Raw genomic sequence first — 24,794 nt, 5'->3', positions numbered from 1 at the left:
AGCATCTCAAGGCAATAAAATAACTAGGAGTAGGAATGAAGCAGTAGAGTTGAAGGGAAATGCATCTGCTTGCTTTTGATCGGGGTATAATTATGTCAAGGTAATGATGTCCAGGTACTTTTCACCATTGACATGTGATCTGGAATTTTTTTTTCCTTTTAACTTTTCCCAAGTTTCTTTGAAATCAATCTAATCTTCGCCTTTGCCTCCTACTCCCATGTGGACCGTTCTTTGTCTGTACTCATCGAAAATGGACGTGTGACCGTCATTTAAATGGAAATTTGACAAACCTAATCCATGTACTACTCTTTTCCTCCCATTGTTTGTTCCTGGACTTGTACTACTCAATAATTTACCGCTTTAATGCTCGGTGTCCCATCTGCAAACCGGGGGAAGGCCAGGAAACTCCTTCTGGTTTTCCGGTGGGCGGCATAAAACTCCATTGTTGACTGCACCCACGGGAAATCTGACGCTCGGACGCAATGGCCAATGTTGCGTGTTGCCGCCCTTATCCGTTCTCACATGGGATTGTGCTTTTGTTATTGGATTTTGTTAAGCCGTGCAAATCTTAGAGTTTCCCTTAGGTTCTGAAGCTGAGAGTATCGTGCAAAATCTTATATATTAATGCTAGCTCTTTACCTGCTGAGACCTATTGGCTGCTGAAGTCAATCAGAAATAATAATTGCATTCAACTTCAAGTTATTGTTGTTCTTTTAATGAGTACGTCTCGAGCTTGTCCCCCTTTGGCGCTGCTGGGTGCCTCATGTCGGCAACTGAAATTGTCATAGATCTTGCTTATATTTCCTCTAGATTCGCTATGTTGTTTTTTTTGCTGCTTTGGGCAAAATCAAAGTCCGAGTTTCCATGTTTCATCATCAGCACTACTATTGTATAACAGTGTTTCTAATTGACATGGATATAAGTTGCTCGCTTTTCCCTATCTCATGCAAGCAGTTCGAAGTCATTCAATCATGCGGTCAACAAACTCACGTTACCGGTGTGGAAACCTCCCATTAGCTTCCTATTTCTTCATTAAAAAAAAAAACAAATCATTGCCAATTAGCTTTTTCTTTTTTCTTTCTTTGTTTTTTTTTTTCCTCCAATTTTTAGGTATACATTGCCGATTAGCTTTCTGAGGGGTCATAGCTTGTGGTCAAACTAGGTGCCTTTTCTTTCAATGGTTTGCAACGCCCACTGTAAGCAAAGCTAACATGCTAGTTTGTTGAATATTCGTCAAAGCAGAATGGTTGGCAGAGTCCTTCAACTTCCGTGGTTTATTTGTAATCTGCGGTTTGACCGAGGAAACTAACTCTCGGTCACCTCCCGAGCCTGCCTTTCCGTCGGTGGTGACTGAATAAGCTCGGTTGCAGGTAAAAAAAGCAAGAGCTAAGAAATAGAGATCCAGCTCCAAGATCCACACTCGGCCTGGTGAGCACTAGAAAATGGAATGCCGTGTGTGGCAGGGGCCCTCGTACAACGTAATGTAATAAATTGGCCGTCATTGTGTGCCGGTGGCGTTGGCCGGCACATGCACCTACAGCACTGAAGTTTGGATTTTTTTTTGTACATCATGGCACTTTTATCTATCCTAATAACGTGGAATATGGGTAACCCAATTAGAAATACAGTTTATGTATCCTCAAATATCTATGTAACTTTACGACATGTGAGCAAAATAGGATACATAAATCAACTAAATCATTATATGCTGAATTATATATATATATATATATATATATTCTTATTTCTTACCAAGATGGCATCGTCTCAAGTCACATACTTCCATTCCACTTTGAGCATAAACCATGGTAGCCAACCTTCAGGTTGCGTATGTGTGTGTGTGTGTATATATATATTTGAAGTAAAATGGGGGAAGCAGTTAGCTTCCCCATACATTGAAAAGGTAAAGAATGTACAAAGAAGAAATCAAGTAAATGTTACGGGTGAGTGAGTTTCAACACAATAAAGCTTTGAATTACAAGTCAAAACAAAGCTATAAGCCACAAAAGAATGGACGAAAGAATTTAAAAGTTACTTGATAAAGTGATCCCAGAATATTCCGCATCAATTGATTTTTTTTTTTTTTTTTTGATTTTCCATAGCAAAGATATTCCCATTCAGTAAAGGACAGCCAAGCTTTTTGGAGAGTGGCGATGATGGAAGAATGTTTGTGTAAGAAAACTATTGAATTTCTTTCAAGCTATAAGTGGCAGTACACTGCCAACGTGAATTGATACCAACCATTTCTAAAGTTGCGATGAACTCTCCTTTTCCTCCAGCCACCCCACAAATTCATAATATCCTTAGACCACCCGCTGATGTGGAGCTAAGTTTTGATGGCAAGCCACGAGCTCTTAGCACAAGGGCATCGGATGAGCAAATGGGAGATAGTCTCTTGCCTGGCTCTACAGAGGAGGCATTTGAATTTTTTTTCTCTGACTTTTTTTCTGCAGCACATCACCTGTATAAAGCTTATTTTTAAGAGCCAATCACAAGAATATTTTTACCTTTTCAGGTGCAGCGATTCTCCAAATTATTTTATGAAATGACCACAGCAATCCTCCACAATTCAAAAATTTGTAGAAGAAATGAATAGAGAAGGAATCATTGGAAATAAGTTTTCAAACCGGCTGATCAGAACGAGATGGAGAGATGGGTTGTAGCAGCTGAACAAGAATATTTTCAATCAAAGAAAGAGGGCTCCTACATCTTACAGACCATGTTTGATTCCTATAACTTCATTGAGAAGCAACAGTGGCATTTTCTTTTGAAATTATTAAAGAAATTATTGGGTCGTTGATAATATTGGGTGATTAATGGAGGTTATCCTTCTTAACCTTTTTTTTTCATCAACACACACACACACACCATAGCTTTGTCCCGCAATAGTTACCGCAGCGCCTGATGCACTTCTAAATTATACTTAATTTAACCTCCCCCATGTGACTTCCCAGTACGGCCAATTTCTTGTTTGCAAGAGGCGATTGATGGATGCGAATCTATACCTTTTTGAGACGGCCAAAGTCTTGTGAACCGAGGAGGGCTACATGCTTCGTTCCATCTTGGTGCCCCTGTGATCACAATGATGATATCTTGACTGATAATTATTTTTTGGTAGGGAGTGGGAGAGAGGGGAGTGGGTGGTAAATGTATATCCAGTATGAAACCTTCAATAGTTTGTATACATTTATTTTTAATCGAAAAAGGGATGACATGAGAATAGTTCGTTGTCAATTCCAATCCTAATTAATTGAATAATAACAAAAGCTACTTTATATTACTTCAACTTAGAAGATCAAACAAAAAAAGAGTGTGGATAAATGTAGCAAGACATATATCACTGGCACACAATCAGGAATAACATATATGTGCATACAATTTTACCGTCATGGCCATGTCCTACCCGATAGAAGGAAGACTAGTGTGAATTAAGAGCATCAGAGCTTCTTGGATTCAAAGAGAAGTATCTAGACCGGTGATTGAAGGGTTGCCAATAAGAGGTAGTTGAAGCCCATAGATTTGAACAGCGCAGTGGTCGCTTTCCTCGAACATATTTGATATGCTAGAATATAATGGGATCTATGATTTTTTTTTAAAAAAATTCTTTGTTAGAAATTGAGGTTGCCAGAGGCTGTCCCCAGGGATTTATTCAGAAAAGAGTTGGTACAGAAAGAGAATATACGAGGTAGAGGAAGAGAAAATGTGGGAAGAAGAGAAGTGCCGGGGGGAGGCAAAATTGTTTACGGGAAGGGCAGTCGGTTACACAGGAGCAGCCAAAGAAGTTGATATCTTCCAAAGCTCATCACGACTCTTCTCTAGCTTTCGGTTGCCAAGATACGCCCAGCCATGGAATTTGCTTAGAGCCTTCTGGAGTGCAGCATAAATCGAGTGGGATTGCTTTAGAAAAATCCGAGAGTTATGCTCCCTCTAGATCTCGGAGCAAATGGCTGTGAGGAGCTGATCCCCAGCCCCTCTAAACAGAAGCTGCCTGTTCTTCTAATTGTTTATGAAATTGTTCCACTCTTTTCTAATTATTCAGAGTTCCAATGGGAGTTCCAATGACCAAACCTAAATTAAATTATTTATTTATTTTTGATACAAACGGATGATCATACAAATTTAGTGTAAATTAAATTCTTTATTAGCTAGACTCCATGATAGAGCAAATATGATTAAGTAAATTATTGATTTTATTAATTTCTCTCTTTGTTGCATTGCATAATGATAAACACAATTTATTCCTTGTTAGCTTGAGATTATAATGTAGCTGATGTTTTCGTCTATAAAATGAAGTCTGTTCCATATAGTTTGTTTCTTAAAAAAAAAAAATCATAAAAATCAAATCCAAAAATATATTTGATATTATTATTTTTATTTAATAATTAAAAAATTATTTCTATCATTTTTTAAAAATAAAAATAAAAAAATTTTATTTTTATAACTTTCAAAAATAAAAAAACTCATGTATTTTATCATTACCACTAATATTATTTTCAATGCTACAATAGTTATGTCTACGACCACCATCCTCGCTCTTATCATATTTGCATTATCTCTACCGATAGCATCATCATTATCACCATTACCCCATCATCACTTTAGCCAATTCCTTTATCTTCACCATCATTATTATCACTGCCGCAGCAAGCGCCATCACTATCTCCATCATATTGTTGTTGCTATTGCTAGCATGACTTCTACCTCACTGTTACTATATTTACCATCATTATTACATTGTTAATGCCCCCATCACCGTTTTGTCTCGAAAGTTTATTTAATATTTGATTTTACCTTTTTAATAGCAATGATACAACAAAAATTGGTTTAGAGTTTGATATTTAGATAAATGGTTTTGGATGCTTGGTAAAGTTAGCACCAGTGTCATGGTTTCAAGTTCCGTTTATGCTCCTTCAAGTTTATGATCTCAATAAACTGAGTGAAGGTCAAAAATCCGTTACTTTGTCGCACGGAAGAAAAGAAAAAATTGATGCACGTTCGCTGTATGTGCCGAAGTAGTAACTTGTGTATGCAATGTGTTCTCGAATGTCATACCTTGAGGAGAAAGCAACTGAAGGATGGGAGGCGAAAGGAAGCATAAAAAACACTTGGCCCACCACGGCCCAGCTTTGGTCTACCTAGACCAGTGTTCCGCAACCCGAGAAATCGTTGCACCATATCCATAATGTGAAATCCAGCTACATTACATCAATAAATTAATTTTAGAAAAAAATTTAAGGACACCCCTCACCTTAAAGCCGGTCTCATAGGCACCTTGTCAATTTTAAAAAGTTTCAGATGGGTTCTTTAAGTTTCTAAGCCATTTCAAAATAACTCTGTGCCTTCCCGACCAGTGGATTGCATTAGCCTTTTGTTAAACATAACTGAAAATACCATCATCCTTTTTAGAGTGCACATGAATGAAAGGATTAAGAGTGCTTTGAGATATGTGCGATGGATGATGATTAATTATGAGCCATATGCTTCTGTTGGGATATACCGACCGACTCCATCCGACCGACCGACTCCTCCCGACCGACCGTGGGCGACACCGACAACGACTACCGATTGCGCCCCGACCGGAGCGGATCGGCCTAGCGGCCCCACGTCGCCTTCGATCGCCTGAGGGCCGACCCCCCGTCACCGACTTCCCATCGGATGGGACGCCGACGACTCACTATCAGTTTGGATGGCTGTCGTCCCACCTCTGTAGGCCTTCCTAGACGCCGGATGAGCGGCGTGGGCTGCAGTCCCATCAAGTAAACGCCGCACGAACGTCAGGGGGCATTACCCTGCCAGGAAGCCTGGGGCGCTGTCCTGCTAAGGACGAAAATTAATTCCTAGGACCTGTCAACTTTGTCAACGATGTGACAACTTCCGACGATTTGACAACTCTCCAGTTGTCTACGTCATCGACGGCGAGGCCATACCACCTTCAACTATAAATCGGGGAAGGCAACAGTGCTAGGGGGCTTCTCCGAAAAAACGATCAGGCTTGCTCTCTCTCTCTCTCTCTCTCTCTCCCGTAGAGCTCCTTGTCCTCCTTTTTACTGTTGCCCAGTCTCCTCTCTGACTCGACCGTCGAAGGGTCTCCGCCGGAGCCGCCTCCGGTCAGCGTGGACTTTCTTTTGCAGGTGCTCGTCTCCGACGACCAGGCGACGAGGGGATTGGCCGCAACAGATTGGCGCGCCAGGTAGGGGGGAGGCTCTCCTGCTTAGGACGGGGAGTCCAGCGTACAGGACGCTACGGGTCCTTGTAACGGTACACTATCCCCACAAAATTCGAGATGACAAAGACAAGAGCTCAACGGTCGAGGGTCACTAGATCGGCGAGGCGCTCTTCCCGCTGGGAAGAAGCCTCCCCTCTACCCTCCATGGCGGAGCCCAGCTCTCTGCATCCCGCAGTGACCGCGGAAGCACAGATCGCGGTAATAGTTCGGCAGATGACCGTGCTGACAGACGCGGTAAAAAGCCTTCAGCAACAACCGATCCGGCTGCCGCCTTCACCGGGCGAGCAGTAGGCGGCGCATCCGATACCCTCCAGGAGCAGCCGCCGACGCCCGCACCGATCGCCGTCGCCTTCTCTAGAGACCCTGTCACCCCGCTCCCACCAGGAAAAGCGCCCACGGCGGGACGCCCGTCGGTCTCAACGGCCCTCTCCTTCCCGGCTGGAACGGGCGAGGAAGGAGAAACGACCGCGAACGCCGTCCGCATCGCCCTCAGACTCTTCTGGAGACTCCACCCTTGGGGTCTCCCAGCACCGACGGATCGACGATTACGAACGCAGGTTCGACGAGATCGATCGTCGGCTTGCCCAGTTGCAGATGGATGGGCAGAAGTCCTCGAACGACGTTGACTTCCAGACCGCCCAACCTCTCTCCCGACTTGTCCTTGATGAACCGATCCCCAGTCGGTTCAAGATGCCGCATGTGGAGCCTTACGACGGCTCCACCGACCCCATCAACCACCTGGAGTACTACAAAGCTCTCATGACGATCCAAGGGGCAACCGACGCTCTCCTTTGCGTCGGCTTCCCCGCCACGCTACGCAAAGCTGCCAGGGCGTGGTACTCCGATCTTCAATCGGGAGTATCCACTCCTTCGGGCAGCTTGAGCACTCCTTCGCGGCCCACTTCAGCACCAGCCGAAAGCCGTCCCGAACGTCGGACAGCCTTTTCTCTCTTAAACAAGGAGAAAATGAGACGCTCCGACACTTCGTGGCGCGATTCAACGCGGCCACGCTCGAGGTTCGGGACCTCAATGAGGACATGGCCATCTCGACCATGAAGCACGGGCTGAGGGCATCCCGGTTCACCTACTCCCTGGACAAAACCCTCCCCCGAACGTACGCTGAGTTGCTGGAGCATGCGTACAAGTACATGCGCGCGGACAAGGGAGCTTCCGACCGACGCCTGGCTGAGCCCAAGGGCCCGAAGGAGAGGCGGAGGAAGGGTCGTGACCCTGCTGTGCCTAGCAGGCCCCCGACCGATGGTCGGGTATCACCCCCACGACGGGACCAGAGGTCGCCTCGACGTCGGAGCCCAAGGCTAACCCCGAGAAGATCAGGGCCATCGTCGATATGCGACATCCGGACACCAAGAAGGAGGTACAGCAACTCAACGGAAGAATCATCGCGCTCAGCCGATTCATTTCTCAATCGGCTGAGAGATGCCTCCCGTTCTTCAAAACCTTGCGACAAGCCAAGCAGTTCTCTTGGCCGGACGAGTGCCGGCAAGCCTTCGAGGAACTAAAGAGGTACCTGACCTCTCCGCCACTCCTCGTAAGATCGAAGGTCGGGGAGGTCCTGTACCTTTACCTGGCTACTTCTCCGGAGGCGGTTAGTTCGATACTCATCCGAGAGAACGAGAACCAGGTTCACCAACCGATATATTATGTCAGCAAGGTGCTCCACGAAGCTGAGACTCGATACTCGAAAGCAGAGAAAATGATTTTCGCTCTAGTCATTTCAGCACAGCAACTCCGTCCATATTTTCAGGCACACGCTATCGTGGTCCTCACCGACCAGCCCCTGAGAGCAATCCTGCACCGCCCTGACACGTCGGGACGACTGACGAAATGGGCTGTGAGACTGAGCAAATTCGACATCCAATACCGGCCGCGACCTGCTCTCAAAGCTCAGGTTCTGGCCGACTTCATCGCCGAATGCCCGACGACCGACCTGCAGTCGGGGGCAGGGAGCCCCGCGGAGGTCCGGACCTCCGACTGCGACCCCGATTCGGCCTGGGTGTTGCACATCGACGGAGCCTCCAACGCTCGAGGGAGTGGGGCCGGTTTCCTGCTCACCAACTCGGAGGGAGTGGTTACCGAACACGCCCTCCGATTCGACTTCAAGGCCTCCAACAATCAGGCTGAATATGAGGCGCTCGTCGCCAGCTTGAAGTTGGCATTGAAGCTCGGGGTCGACCGACTCAAAGTTTTCTCCGACTCTTAATTGATCGTCGGGCAGATCCAAGGTGAGTTTGAGGCACGGGATCCGATCATGACCAAGTACCACAAAAAAGTAAAAGATCTCGTGGCACCCTTCGAGTACTTCGAAATCTTCCACATCCCCAGGGCAGAAAATTCTCGGGCCGACGCACTCTTCAGGCTCGCGACATCCGACTACGGCGCCTTGGGCCGGACGTTCGTGGAAAGTCTTGAACGGCCGAGCGTCGACCGGGTCGAAGAGATGCTGCAATTGGCGGCAGAGCCAAGCTGGATGGACCCGATCGCTCAGTACCTGACCGACGGATCTGCCCCCGAAGACCCTGCGGAAGCCAAGCGACTCCGGTGGACGGCTTCCCAATATGTGATGATCGATGGCTGACTATACAAAAGATCATTTTCCCTTCCCCTGCTGAAGTGCCTGGGGCCCACCGACGCGGACTATACCCTCAGGGAAGTACATGAAGGAATCTGCGGTGATCACTTGGGGGGCAAGTCCTTAGCTTACAAAGTCCTGCGACAGGGCTACTACTGGCCCACTATGAAGAAGGACGCCGCCGAGATGGTTCGGAGGTGCGAACCATGCCAAACGTATGCCAACGTACAACATCGACCCGCCAGCCAGCTTGCTCCGGTTATCGCCCCGTGGCCCTTCGCCCAGTGGGGAATCGACATACTCGGACCTTTTCTCCCGGCATCCGGACAAAGAAAATTCATCATCGTCGCGATCGACTATTTTACTAAATGGGTGGAAGCCGAACCCTTAGCACAAATCACTAAGCGGAAGATGGAAGACTTCGTACAGAAGTCCATCATCTTTCGGTTCGGACTGCCAAACACCATCATTACCGACAATGGGCGACAGTTCGACAACCAGAACTTTAGAGACTTCTGCGCCAGATTTCAAATCACGCACCGACTAACCTCGATCGGGCATCCACAGTCCAACGGCGAGGTCGAGGTGACCAACCGGACCATATTGCATGGGCTCAAAACCCGACTGAATGAAGTCAAGGGCCTCTGGGTCGAAGAGCTGAACTCCGTCCTATGGGCGTACCGGACGACACCCCGTATCCCGATCGGAGAATCACCTTTCAGCTTGGCCTATGGAACGGAAGCCATGATCCCGCTGGAGATCGGATTGCCATCAACTAGAGTCGAGCAATATCGTGAGCCGAATAACTCCGAGTGTCGGAGGGCTGACTTGGACCTCTTACCCGAGCTCCGACGCGAGGCACAACTTCGTATGGCTTCTTACCGACAAAAGGTGGCCCGATATTACAACGCCAGGGTAAAGCCGAAGCTCTTCCGACCTGGAGACCTGGTCTTGAGAAAGGCGGATGTCTCAAAATCCTTGGATCAGGGAAAATTATCCCCGAACTGGGAGGAACCCTACAAGGTAGCCGACACCTACGGACCGAGAGCTTACCGACTGAAAACCCTGGAAGGGAAACCCATTCTCCGGACCTGGAATGCCGACAATCTGAGGTTGTACTATCAGTGAACTCTGTACCTCCCCTATTTGGAATGTGAACTCAGTTTAAACTTCGAAGTCTGAAATTTCGACCCTTCGACTGTGGTTCGGCGCTCGCCAAGGAATGCGAGCCTTCGACGTCCCAACACGGACTTAATGTTCTACTGCGGGCCGTCGGACTGACCACCAACGATGCGTCGAACGCTTAAAGAACCGACGCACCTGCGAAAACGAGAGTTACACTCCTTCGACATCTAAGACTTTCGGCTAGAATGTTCGGGCAGAACGATCGGCCGACTCGCCGACCCCGCTCCGGTCGGAAAAGGCAAAAGCGCCAACGCAACCAACGCCGCATTGGTGACTTACCGACCGGGTCGAGGTCGATCGAAGGGTATCCGGCTTACCACCGTTTATCACACGACGCTACACAAGTGCCCGACCTAAGTCTGGATAAGGGGAACTCGACTTGCCATCGCTTTCCCGACCAGACACGTCGACTGCGTGCGACGATGTACCAGACGCAGTCCGACCGATCGCATCGGACGACATTAAGGTCATCGGGGTGCACCCGAAAGTCGGTCGACTTTCTTCCCCACGAGCGACTTTCGACTCCGCCGGCACGACCGACTCAGTGGACTCGTGCCTGGAAGTCGGTCGACCCCCGACTCATGCCAGGACGACGTACGTTCGACTCTGGCATTCAGTTTACGACCTAACGACGGACGTTCGGTCCAGGTCTTAAGACGAGCGGTCAGTGGTCAGGGTTCGTCTCGCTTACCCTATACCGCGCCACCGACTATCTCGACTAATGACTCGGGATGACATTGGGTGTCCTAATGTGGCACGCCAAGACTGCAGCTCTCCGACCTTATGACCCCACGATTACAGGTACATCCCGACAGGCAAGAAAAGGAAGTCGAAAAGGAAACCAGAAATTTCTTAGGTTCATTTGACTACAAAATCGGGCCGAAGCCCGGTTACAAGTGCGCAAAGAAAAACGAAAACAGTAAAGGAAGATAAGGCCGCGATCATCCTTCGGAGTCAATCTCTTCGACTGATGGAAGCTCGGGGATGACCGGTATATCCACCATGATCGGCACTGGGTCGACGGCCGTGGCAGGATCGTCGGTCGGTGCTGGACTGACGGTCGGTGCTGGATCATGGGTCGGAGCCTGGTCAGGAGTCAGGGCCGTCCCTCCTTCGGCAATCTGTTCCGGGACGGCCTCTCCCACCGCAGCGACGTCCCCCGACGACGGGTCGGCCATCTCTTCCGTGGCTTGATCCTCGGCCCCCGATGGAATGATACCGTTGAGGTCCAGCTCTAGGTACAGAGCTTGGACTGCATCCCGACCGTCTTCGTACCCCACCCGGTACGACACAAAGTCGGACTCCAGCAGCTCCTCTCGATACCTGTCGGAGCCACGGAAGTCGTCCACCGCCCGACTCACTGACTCCTTCGCCGACTCCGCCTCTGCCTTCGCTATGTCGGCATCGGCCTGGGCAATCGATAAGTCCTCCTCAGCCTTGGCGAGATTCTCCAGGCTAACCCGGAGCTGCTCGCATTCGGCCTCGAGCTCGGCGGCGACGCCATCCCGTTCGCGCCGCAGACGGTGCGCAGTTCGACCCTTGCGCTTGGCTTCCTTTTGGGCCGACTTGAGTTCGGACCCGAGACGAGAGACCTCGCCTCCCGATCGGTCGACTGCTTCAGGTGTTCGATCAGCACCACCTTGTCGGCCTCGATGGCCATCGCCCTGTCCTTCCAAGCCACCCGGACGTTCCCGAACCTCCGGTACCCGCCTCAAGTTCGGACATGGTATAGATTAGCTGCAAACGTGGGCGCTACGTCAGGAAAGTGAAGTAATGAAAACACTAAGAAGGAAAGAGATCAAGTGGAACTTACCCCGACCATGGTCGGGTAGAACGAAGATAGCATCTCGATCACCTGTCGAGACTTCAGCACTTCCACATCGGTGGGAGAAGGATCCCCTGGCACAATCTCCTGGCCAAGTTGTGGTCTGCCAGCGCCGACGCTCCTTCGGGGACCTGGGCGCCAGGTGGCGCGGTGTGACTCCCCGACCTTGTATCGTCGGCGGGGTCCATCGGGGCTTTCCCCCGATCGGCCGCCCCAGCCAGTGGATCGGGTAAGGAGGGGATGCTCGAGCTCGACTGAGCACCCCCCGTTGCAGCTGCGGGAGCCGACGGATAACGTTCGGGTTCCCGAACGGCATCCGACGCCGCTCTCGTCGGCGAAGCCGTCGACATTCCTTCAGCCGCTTCCTCCACCGGCCGCTCCTTCGGTTGCACCGTCGGAGCCGAAAGTACAATCACCGGCTCCGATGATCGATCGCCGACGCTGCGACGGTCGGCGCCGCTGTTGAGGGCTTCTTCGACGGTCGTGAAGGTCCGGCCCCCGACGCCGGCCTCTTCCTCACCGCATATTGTCTGATTTCAGCGTCAGTCGGCCTCATCCTCGCGGTGTCCCTGCGATGCCGACAGAAGGATCAGTATATGCACGAGAACGAATGCCAAATAAAAAGACGACCGATGGATCGGGCGATACCTAGACGGGGGACCAGGCTCAGGCCAGCATCATAGAGGGCTTGTTCGGTAACAAGCTCCCTCTGCTTCGGGACCGACATGTCCTTGAGTCGGTGAAAGTCCTCCCGGTCGTCCGCCTCCACTCGGCTGTTCTCGTTTGCCTCGGTTCGAGGCACGTCCCAGTGAGAAGGGAAGCCCCAGGGAGAGGAAGAGGAGACAAAGAAAAACTGGTTCTTCCACCCGTGAATGGATGATGGAAGGCCAGTGATGAAGGAAAAACCCTTCCGGGGGTTGAAGAGCCACCACCCTCGGGCCTTAGGGTGGGGTCGGAGGATAAAAAATGCCCGGAAGAGAGAAATCTGAGGATTGGTCGGTAGGAGCTGACACAAGAGGGCGAAGCTGATTATCAGTCGAACCGAGTTCGGCGCCAGTTGCGCCGGACAGAGTCCGTAATAATCTAGCAGATTTCGGACGAACTCCAAAATCGGAAGTCGAAGACCAGCCCGGAGGTCCTCGACGTACAGTGCCACCTGGCCCGCGGGCGGGTTGTTAACCCGACCGCCGGCCCTGGGGCGGAAAGTTGGAACTGCTCCGGGATATGATACTGATCCCGAAGCCGATCCACATTCGGCCCCGAAAGCGAGGAAACCTCAACTTCCGGAGTCGACCGAAGGTCATCGATCGGGTTTTCCGATCGAGCCTCCTGAGGTGAGGTTCTGGCCATAACACAGAACCGAGAGGAAGACAAGACCGAAGAAGGAGGAGAAGGAAAAGAGAGGGTTTTAAAGAAAACTATAGCAAAACAGAAGAGGGGACGAGCTCCGAACGAACCTTTGCGGGAGTGGGGGTGGGCGCAACTGCCGTCGACGACAGAGAGCTCGCTTGGGCAGAGTCTCCACAGCATAACCGTCAGAAATGGAGCTTCGAGTACAAGTGGCCCATATATATAGGGCTGTTCGACGGTCGAGATGACGCCGCGCCGACCAAGACTTCTCGGATGAGTGACACGTGGCAACATTCGGACCCCCTTTCGATCCGACGGTTCGACGCACCATCCCGGAAGGGCCACGTCGCCTTCATTAAATGCGAAGGATGCCAGCCCAACAACCCCTGACACGTGGCGGAAGGGCCGCGACTCGGAATTAAATTGCCCGTGGTGATTCGCATCCCCGATGGGACGCCTGACAGCGACTCGCGCTCCCAGAACCGGCATCGGATGGCGGTTTGCGTTCCCCAAAAGGCGTCGGACACCCGATCGCCTGACACCGGATCGTCTGACATCCGATCACCTGACATCGGATCGTCCAGCACTCGATCGTCTGACACCCGATCGCCTGACACCGGATTGTTTGACGTCCCGTCATCGAACAACGGGACGCCTGACGTCGACTTGCCCGGGCCATCTGCCGGTGAGGTCGGCAAACTCGTCCAGGACGCAGCAAGAAATCCACTCCTTTCGCCCAACGTCCTACCCGCGTGGAGACGCGGGCCAATGCGACATCAGGCTCAGGAGTGGGGGGCAACTGTTGGGATATACCGACCGACTCCATCCGACCGACCCGACCGACTCCTCCCGACCAACCGCGGGCGAACCGACAGCGACTACCGATTGCGTCCGACCGGAGCGGATCGGCCTAGCGGTCCCACGTCGCCTTCGATCGCCTGAGGGCCGACCCCTCGTCACCGACTTCCCATCGGATGGGACGCGACGACTCATATCAGTTTGGATGGCTGTCGTCCCACCTCTGTAGGCCTTCCTAGACGCCGGATGAGCGGCGTGGGCTGCAGTCCCATCAAGTAAACGCCGCACGAACGCCAGGGGGCATTACCCTGCCAGGAAGCCTGGGGCGCTGTCCTGCTAAGGACGAGAATTAATTCCTAGGACTGTCAACTTTGTCAACGACGTGACAACTTCCGACGATTTGACAACTCTCCAGTTGTCTACGTCACCGACGGCGAGGCCATATCACCTCCAACTATAAATCAGGGAAGGCAACAGTGCTAGGGGGCTTCTCCGAAAAAATGCTCAGGCTTGCTCTCTCTCTCTCTCTCCCCGTAGAGCTCCTTGTCCCCCTTTTTACTGTTGTCCAGTCTCCTCTCTGACTTGACCGTCGGAAGGTCCCGTCGGAGCCGCCTTCGGTCAGCGTGGACTTTCTTTTGCAGGTGTCGTCTCCGACGACCAGCGACAAGGGGATTGGCCGCAACAGCTTCATAATTGTGTAGGTGGATATATGAATGAGCTAAGGTGCTTTGAGATCAATACGATGGTGATTCTTAACTATAAGCTATATACCAAGGATGTTTTGAGATCTATGCAATGAATGAATGAAAAGGTCCGATGCACTTTGAGATTTGCGAGATGGATGATCCTTACCTATGAATCACGTACAAGGGATGCTTCCGGATCTATGTAGATAAATGAATGAAAAGGTCTACAATGCTTTGAGATCTATGAGGTGGGTGATTCTTTACTATGAGATAGAGCACCCAAGAAAGATGAAGGTGGCTTTAGATGATGAAACCTGTAGCTTGAAAAGAATATAGTCCAAGTGTGAATAGGAACCTTATGCAGTGAAAGGCTTTCTGGGATTTGATTCTGCCTTGATATCAAATTGGTGGGTCTATCTTGTCGTTTAATTCTGATTTTAGGTACCTCGGCAAGGCAATCTTTCCATGAGTGTCATACTAATAGAAGTGGTGTTCTCAAAATGGAATCATCATGTCTAACTTTTCCAAACATAGCTAAAGACTTTCCCTCTTATTTTCCTCAAACAGAATCTTCTTTACTGTATAAACTGATCTCAGGATTATGTCTACTCCCAAAGGATGAGAATGATATCAAAATAGCTAGACATAGTCTAAAAAGTAATAAAAAATTCTATACTTATCGAGTATGGGTGAAGCTATCCTTTATATGGATAGCTTTCTGATTATTTGGTGGAATGCCAATTATCGTACTCCCTCTTATGGACTGACAATGTATATTTAGCTTCTTAGGCTGAATTTGGATGTGGAATAAATTAACACGGAGTAAAGAGTTAACTCCTACTCCACTTTGTTTCGGAATAAATTATTCCATCTTGGAGTGACTTGCTCCAGGGTTAAGTGGGGTAACGGGGTTTGGAAAGGAATAAATCATATACCAATTTTTAGAAAATATTTATTTTACCATTCTAAAAAAGAAGTGTTTGAACCCATTTATTTCGATATGACTGGCTGAAAAAGGGTGGGATAACTGGGTCATCTACTCTTGTTTGCTTCCGAGTGCAGCGCTGGTACCATTGCCTGTCAGTCAGTATGTCATCTCATTGTTTTCGTCTTCTTCATCCGTCCTTTTATCCCTTCCACTGGTGGTGGAGCCAGGGGTGGGGTGGGTGGGGATCATGCCCTCGGGCCTCCTGGTTGGTCTTTGCCGGGTCCGGCGTCCACCAAATCGCAACACAAACCATGTGCTCGCCCGCGGCCTCTGTAATGCCTGTTGTTCACCTCTACTTCATGCTACGAGGAATCTTCCAAAAGGCTGATGCTGACATCGTCGTCCACTCTACCATTATCGAGGCCTTTGGCATCGCCAAGCGGATCACCGAGTCAAAGGATGATCTGGGCAAGGTCCTCCTTGAAGGTGTCAGGTCCACCCAACGATGCCACACTTCCGGCCGCCGGGGCTCCCCGTGTCATCTGGGTTCCAGAGTCGTCGGGAGGGAGTCGGCCTTGGAGTGCCTATGTGGTTAACCCCTCCGGGTCGTCTAAGGGGGTCTGGCATGGAGCGCCTGTAGGTGTCTACTTTCCTTTATTCGTTCTTCTCCTGGTCCCTGCAGCAACCTTGAACGCTGTTTTGCACGCCCAGTTTCACGGTGTCCCAAGAATTTATTTGAATAGTTGTGAGCAAAAAAAAAAAAAAAAAAAAGAATTTATTTGAATAGTTTAATCATGGCCTAAGGATCTCTGGCTCACCGTTGGCAACACCTTTGGGAGTTAAAACAAGCTGTATATATATATATGTATGTATGTATGTGAACGCACGCTTTGAGTTGTAATATGTATGTAGAGCAGATGTGCTTTGAGCTGTAAAAGCCAGGTTAAAGAGTACACATCCCTCGGGCAATTGGAAGAGGTAGACTACTATAGCCTACGGGTATGACCAAGACTTTAGCCTAGATATCCCTAGATTAGCGTGGGCCTAAATGTCAAACCCCAGTTGGACTCAGCTCATTCCTAGTTGGACTCAGCTCAACATTTGGGCTGGGTGTAGACTTTAGAGGCTTCAAATCCAACACCAGATATAGAATCATGCACGCGTCAGATGCAATTGGGCCAAGGTCCAGCTATTGAGCGATCTATCAGACTATCCTGTACGGTCCTCCAGCTTTTATGTGATCTACAAATGCCCCGACTACCAAGCATTTAACCCCCCTCCATACGCTGAATAATCCCCCCATCATCCGTCTGATTCCCTCACATAAATCAACGGGAGGAGCGCATATCATATAAAGCAGACCGTTTAAAACTTGCCCTTGACCTTAACAAGATCACATGCACTACGTGAACATAAAAATTGAGTCTTTATGCGGACAAGCAATCCAAACAAGAAGAAATCATACAACAAAAGTTAAATCTCTACAAGACCTACCTTTAGCAGCCATAGAAGCTCCTGCGCACCTTATCAAACCTAATCATTTAATTTCTTATCTACCGAAACAAGAGTAACTGATAACCATTGAGATATAAACTTTACGATCATCAAAAAGGAAAAAAAACTATAGGAAGGTGCTAATGGAGGGAAAAGAAAAGAGAATTTGATCCAGAATCACCTTCCCAAGCTGTGGCTACTGCAGATACATCGTAGCCTTACACCATGACAAAATAAACCGCCAAGTCAGGAAGAGCCTCATTCCGTAATAATACAAATCGCAAGTCCCTCGCTTCAATGACATGTCCTAGTACGCGATTACACATTCAATCTAACCTGGGACAAAAACATAAAACGAAACAAGCCTTCTTCATATCATTGCTTTTAAAGACACATTCACATCATTGCTAGTTACATTTCTTTAACATGAAAGAAGTCAACTGCATCATTTTAACCCAATCACATATGGGGAAAAAAACTACGATAACAATCAACTGATAGGGGCAGCAACCATACCATCAAAATAGTTGCTTGCCATCATCGCTAGTAAAGAAACCATAGAACCAACCCCAATAGTCCAGCTGATGACAGCCACAATGGTTACATGCACATATGATCCCCACTGAACTTTTTTTTCCCCCTTGCAACACTGAACTTTGAAAAAGCAACATGCCAAAAGATGCGGACGAAGTCAACCTGTCTTTGGAATTGGATTAGCAGCTACCCTTAATGATTGCACACTTGGTCAGAAAGGACAGCATTAAATTCTACCAAATTTAATGAATTATGAGTCGAGAGTAGCATAAAGGAGTGAGGGCAGCTTGCATTTCAAAAGTCATATTTTGTTCTCCCACTCTTTAAGATAAGGCACAACATATCAGCCATGTTGGAGGTTGAGTTGAAGAAGTTCCAAGATTCCAACATCAATCGTTTCCTCGATCCCTTAAAGTGTACAATCTGATCAACATTGCACAGTTTGAAACTAGATTCTCGAACTATAAAAAAATGAAAGTCAGAGCAATAAACATGTGTACTGCATATACATATTGTGTAATCCTCACAGTAATTTCTACAGAAGAAGCAATTTTACTGACATGTTTTCAAACCAGTAGAAGTTAACCATGAGGCACGAGGACAAAAATACATATAACCAACTCAGATTTAAAAAGATTTTGGTTAAAGCAACTGTCTAGGACATCTAGCAAAGAATAGGATAAAAAAGTGCAGCCTAGTGCATGATGCTCCTACCATTGCCATTGTGGGGTCTAGTGTGGTTTAGATGTATGCAGTCTTAAACCCTCTATACAGATGTCTTTTTCATATTTCGAACCCATGACCTCCAGGTCATAATGGAGCAATCTTATTATTGCACCAATACTTAGACTCCCAACTCCTAAGTAAAGAATAAGATCGTGAACACATGAAAGCTTTTGCTAAAGAAAACTATTGCATGTCATATTTGGCCTAATGCTTAGTTTGCCGGTGTTTGATATGTTAATCGCATATAATTATAAGAACATGGTAATATAAAGTAAAATGAAGATGAGTATAGGGCTCAAGAGGGAAATAAACAAAACCAGAATAGAAACGGGAGAAAGAAAAACAAATTGGAGTGCCTACGTTCTCTTGTAGTCCTTGGATGCATATATCCAGATGAATACATTTCTGTTTATTTTGTTTAACTGCATAACAATCATGATTAAAGATCAAGAAAAGGCAGAATTTATATGACCAAGAAACAAATTGTCAACCTGACGTGACAAAAGCCAGAAGTTATTGAAGGACGGTTAAGGGGAAATCCAGTAGAACCAAAAATGAATCAAAACATTAAACTAGCTATAACTATGCCTCCAATGAAATTAGGTCCGTCATGGTAATACTTCACCAAGAAACAGTTAACAAATGGACACTACAATACAATATCCATTTTGTTGATTCTACATTTCTGCATTTTTGTTGATTTAAGTCTTAGAAATATCGTTCAGCCTGATAAAGCATTTGAATTAAAAATAACTATAGTGATGAGTGAATTTTATATGAAATAATCAGTCCTCAAAATATCACTTAAAGTTTGAGCCAATATACTTACTTGTACATCCAAAGGCATGCCATGAAACTGCCCAGCTCCCTCGGGCGGGGTCCAGTTGTAAACAGCACAAGGTAAAAAGAGCACTGATGCTCCATTTATTTCACCCAAAAAGGCCTCATGCCTGGCAAATTTCTTTGCAGAAAATGGAAGATGGGATTTAACAACCCATGCAAGGGCTAACTGATCACCAAGCATACGGGAGGCATTCATATATTTTGAGCTGTACACGTCCAGGACTTCTTGTAGAAAGGCCTTTGCCCTACAGCAAAATATTGTTATCTCAGTTACTGAATTAATAAACCAAGTAATCAAAGTTATTAAAAGGAATGCAGCAAACTAACTTATAAATTCCATCTGGAGTGCCTCTCACTGCAATGAAACCAGAGTTTAATGGTTGATCTTTATTGTTACGAAAGGTAAGAGCAACATGAAATCGAGGATATCTCTGGAATATATGTCCAATATCATCCACCACTGCAATATCAGAATCAGTAAAAACATAATGATTAAAACTGTTCAGCTTCTCCAAATGCTCTGCAAACCTTGTTTCCAGAAATGCCTGCATTCGTTCAAAATGAACAAAACTATGATCACATGAAAGAATTTGTCGTGCTTTCATTTGTTTAAGAATATATTAGAGCTAAAGATATGTGCATAAAGTAGGCGTGATGCCTCAGCATTATGCCATAAATGAATATTGGATATTTATTTATGTAGGGATCTAGACTCTGAAGAGATAGTCTTTGGAACATTCTGCACTTGCACCAAAATTGTATCAACTGAGGACATATAAGCTGTTGAATATCGATGCAATCTAATCCATCTACAGAATATAAATAAACTATCACAGAAGTGCATGAATGCAAAAGCAAGTTTTAGAACTTAAACAGCATACAACTTGGATGGAATCACATAAGCACCATAGTATGAAACTAAGAAGCCTGGCAGTTTTTCCCCTACTAGAGCCAGTTTTCCTTTTGACTTGCACCTAACCAACAAGGAATTTACTTAGGTATCTTTCTTAACTTCCATATTCACGCTGCTACTACTGTAATAATCTTAGTCCTAAGAGCAGAAGTTTTGTTACTGTAGGCCACTGACAAGATTCATACCCTATTGACAAGTGTCCGCAACACAAACCCTTTGAGAAAATTATGGTGAATAGGAATTCAGACCACCAAATATTTGATCATATAACAGAAATTTATTGGTCAGATAGCTTCAAGACATTGTTAGGAAACCACTAGATACATGTTGACAGTCACGAATGCCACCTTTTCTTGACATGGAATAACTAAGAATGGATTGAATTATTCAATAACATCTTAGTGGACATCACATAATCACATGAGAAAACAGAAAGAATCATGAGAAATTGTGATTAATCTATAGGCAGTTTTCTAGATCATTTGCTCATCAGAATATTCTTTACTCTTCTATACGAATTGGCAGACAAATTGCAGATTTGTTTTTTGGCCTTCACATTACAAGACTCAATAAGAAGCCAGATAGGAAAAACAGCATCAGGAGAATTCATGGGGGGGTACATTGAAGGTTGTTCCTTTGACATGTTTCCATCCCCTTGTCTACATTGAATCATTGATTAAGCAGTAGATCTTTATCCAATGTAGCACAAGCGAGGAAAAAGAAATGTTGCTTCAAACCTCTGTTATTAAATAATAAAATAAACTCCACCAAATCCATGGATTGAGCTTTCTGCCAAAACTCTAAGAGTACCTTGGAAACTTTTGAACTTTCAATGGATTCCAGTATAGTTCTAACAGAGAATAGTGTTAACCCAGGTTATAAGTGGGAGAATTTTCTTCTCCCATGTCTTTAGGAACTTAGTCCCTTTTGAACACAACTTTCTCTTTTACTTGGTCAATTCTGTCTTCTTTAGCAGTTGTATAAAAGTAACTGCCGTTATACTTCCTTATGCGACATCAGTGATTATTGCTTTTATTTTATAATTTTCTTCAATCTGGAAGTTATGTTGCCTTTAGTTAGCTGCTTGTTCTGCATAATGTTCAGCAAGAGATATGTGCACAAGCATAAGTCCACATTAACAAATTATTCCACATAAGATCAACAAGCAATATTCAGCATATGATATGATGGCAGGAATCATAGAATTATCATCTATTATAAATATGTAAGTTGTTAAAAAGAAGGCACTCTGTTCCAGTAAGATGTGATGGAAGTGGCTCAAAGTAGAAAGTGAGATTTTTGCAATGCTAAACCGGACAGTTGGGGAAAAAAAAAAAAATCATATCCAAAAACACATCATATCTCTAAACCACAACAACAAAACTAATAATAAATCATTTTGATGTGCTCTTACAATGTAGGATCTGATTCTCTGGAGCATCAACTTCCCTCGAGAATAGTCTCCTTGAATAGGTACTACTGCTGCATTATTTCTGTTTACTGAAAATTCAGAAGCAGGGTCTGTCAATATGATAACACTGCTGCTTGGCATTGAAACCTGCAAAGTTCTACATATAAGAAAAAGAAGTCAAACGGACATCAAAGTATTTCGAATGAAAGATAAACATGGAATTACTTGATTCATGAGGTTACAGTTCATCTAGATTGTCCACAGAAAAACCTTTTCTCGTTTTTCTTGTTTAAGTTCACTAAGAGAATGGCACATATAACTGCAACGAGAGAGTTAATGGAAACCACATACAGGCTTTTTGATTGAAGGATACCTAAACTCCAATATTATATTTCTTCCATTAATAAATGAGATATTTTTTCCCTTTTGGGCGGGGATGAGGAGTAGGGGGCACATAAGATGTAGAACATAAATGCTCCATGGACTCAAACTATTCTACTGAAAGACAGAACTTTAATGCCATAGTATCATAAACCAGCCACCAAAAAAGGAACACCCACTTTTAGTGCTTGAATGCTGAGCTTAAATTGCATAAACAGAAAATAGGCCTTCCTACCTTCCTTCTAACCTTCTAGATTTCACAGCTTGTCCCTATCTCACACAAAGTTATGTCGGTCATTAATCTGAAAGCAATTAATGCAGCTGAGTCAGGCTCAGAACAGGTCTCCATACAGCCCTACCTGCCAACTAGCCTTGTAGGTTTTATAGAAGACTTCATCTTGTCTAGCATTATCTTCTCTAAGCAACATTTGTTAAAGAATGGGCATAAGTTGGTTCTAGAATTATATCCACAGTCCTTCCATGGACCCTTATCTGACCTAATTTTAATTGCAGAGCCATAGATCATCACAATGATTACAACAAAAATATCATGGCAATGACCTTAATAAAGACAAACCATAATTATGATATGAGACTTGTTAAATATCATTAATTCAGTGTCTCATTATAGAGAATACTCAAATTTTACCTGTACAAAGTTGATGAACGTGTTAAGGATGGCCATGGACCGTTCTGCTTTACTGTATGAAATGTTTCCAACATTCACAACATCCGTGCGTGTAGAGTCCAGTTTTAAAGAACTGTTGTAGATAGTGTATACAGTTACAAAAGAAACAAAGTCACTGGATTGGAGATTCTGGCCCGTCCTTCTCATATGGATCTTATTCATAGCTTTAAGGCCTGTGATGATGGAAGAGCAAGGAAGTTAAATTTGAAATCCACACCATGTAGTGTCAATCATGAAATATGCTTGTAGTGCAAAAAAAAGCAGAAAATAATCTTGTAAACATGGTCTCTATGAGTCAAAAATCGATAATGGCACGGAAGGAATAGATAACATGACTAAAACCAGCGTCCATTTAAGCCAACTTACAATTAGTGTGCTCAAGTGAATTCTATATTTTTGGACATCTTGACGCCAATGACGTATATTTGGTTCTTATGATTTCCAATTCGCTCACATAGTTTTATTAGTTTTGAACGTAGAAAAGATTATATTTTAGTACTCGATATAATCAACTCCTGCTATTATTATGACATTTTTGAACGCAAAATTTTAACGTATGACACTAACAAGATAGAATTTGTTGAGAAATAGTGTTTTAAGGGTTTACTCTTCTCTTTCTCCTCTTTTTTTAGAGAGAGAGAGAGAGAGAGAGAGAGAGTCAATAATTTGAAAGCATACGTTGTTGAGGAAATGGATTTGAATGTAATCACCCTGATTCAATTTTTAGGTTGTCCACATTTTCATCTTATTATTTGCCATCCTGAATAGGAATCCATTTTTTTTAAAAAAATAAATGAAAGGAAATAAAAATTTCCGGGGCAGATCAAGACTGGCTCAGAAATAATTTACAGTGGGAACTGGAACAGTCTTCAAATAAAAGGTACCTTGGCACTGGAGGCGATTGGGCAAGCCCAGGCCGGCGGCGGGGCCAAGGACCAGATGATCCGATTTCTTGGAAGGCCTCCTTGTCGACTCTTGCTGTGGGATCGAATTCTGATGCAACCTCGACACTGAGGAGGTGAAAGAAAATAAAGAACAGCAAAAACAGAGGGTTGGATCTTTCTCAAGGATTTGAGAGGAGTGGTTTGAATGAGAAGAGTAGCAACGATTTATCTCACCTGAGAAGATGAGGGGGAGGAAGAGAATGAGAGGGACAAAGAAGAGATAGCGGCTCCTCCATCCTCGTGAAAGCCCCATCGCGGATCTTACCTACAATAATATCTTCTTATTTGAGATATCCAACGGAAACATCGATCTTGAAATATGGTGGAATGGCTTCAAGAGCACGGCGATTAGGGATTTTCGCATGGAAAGGAGCCGGGTGCGGGTAGGGCTTCGTTCCGATGAAGGTTAACCAAAGCGGTGCAAATCAGGCAGCGGGTGTCTCAATGGAGCTGAGACCTGACCCGACTAACAACTCTAGACCCTGCGCGACGACGGCGAGACACCGACTCGGGCCAGCTTAAGAAATTAACTGTGCCAAAATAACAAACACCTTGGGCTAACTCAAGAAATTACCAGCAATATAATTAACGTGCTCTAGGCCTCGAGGTCGAATTGACCGTGATTGCGGATTTGCTTGGTGATGGGCGATCCTCCGATGGGACACTTTCAAACCATTTCTTTCTTAAACTAGTACATGCAGCCTCACAGTTCTATCTTTTAAAAAATAGATCAGTATATTGTAGCCAAAAAATTTAGATAAATCGGATCTCATGATTTTACTTTTTAAAAAATCCATCATGGAGAAAAGAATAAAGAGTGCCCATACGAAGAATACCGTGGGAAAAAAGAAGATCGTATTTCATAGAAATTAAACTCTTACTTAACTGATAACTGATGTGAAATTAAAGATATCATCGTGACATAATATTTTTTATCTTATATAAAATAAAATAAAAATAAGAGCAAATACTAGCTTGCTATAATTTTGCCATTCTCCATCCATACTTTGGTGCCTATATGAACTCCTGCTGTTAGGGTCATCAAACCCCTACAATTATATATATATTGGTTAGAACCGTCAAAATTTTATTAAGATTTAAAACTTTTGCATGGGAAATACTTGGGACTATTCATTGCCGAACATGAAAATTTCTTCGTGCCGGCATAATATTGGTTCTGTAACTCATTGGTCAACTTACGACCTCCATACATTAAACTAATTTCAGCCTTTTAGCCAAGCATGTCTTATTGCAAGAGGAATTGTATATAAC

General features: G+C 45.6%; 1 protein-coding gene across 7 annotated transcripts; it reads right to left on the bottom strand.

Annotated features, from left to right (window-relative positions):
• Nucleotides 1–15,633: 15,633 nt before the first annotated feature.
• LOC105040422 (uncharacterized) lies at nt 15,634–23,960 on the bottom strand. 7 transcript variants are annotated; one of them, XR_012140232.1, is made up of 9 exons: nt 23,697–23,960; nt 23,463–23,588; nt 22,540–22,751; nt 21,513–21,656; nt 19,513–19,730; nt 19,172–19,430; nt 17,599–17,778; nt 17,264–17,418; nt 15,634–16,264 (listed from the first exon to the last, which is right to left on the bottom strand). XR_012140232.1 is itself a non-coding variant. In XM_010916932.3 (7 exons), the coding sequence occupies exons 1-7, from the start codon at nt 23,773–23,775 to the stop codon at nt 18,006–18,008; spliced, it is 1,110 nt and encodes a 369-aa protein (XP_010915234.1). In that variant the 5' UTR covers nt 23,776–23,960; the 3' UTR covers nt 17,433–18,005. The 7 variants fall into 7 exon arrangements, 4 of the variants coding, with proteins under 4 accessions (XP_010915234.1, XP_073110842.1, XP_010915233.1 ...); XR_012140231.1 differs by lacking the exon at nt 15,634–16,264 and having other exon boundaries at nt 17,008–17,418; XR_012140233.1 differs by lacking the exon at nt 15,634–16,264 and having other exon boundaries at nt 17,008–17,413.
• Nucleotides 23,961–24,794: the final 834 nt, after the last annotated feature.

Source organism: Elaeis guineensis, chromosome 3, assembly GCF_000442705.2.
Source record: "Elaeis guineensis isolate ETL-2024a chromosome 3, EG11, whole genome shotgun sequence".
Lineage (NCBI taxonomy): Eukaryota > Viridiplantae > Streptophyta > Magnoliopsida > Arecales > Arecaceae > Elaeis > Elaeis guineensis.
Note: the sequence above shows the minus strand (reverse complement) of the source record. Positions and strands in the feature narration are given on the sequence as shown.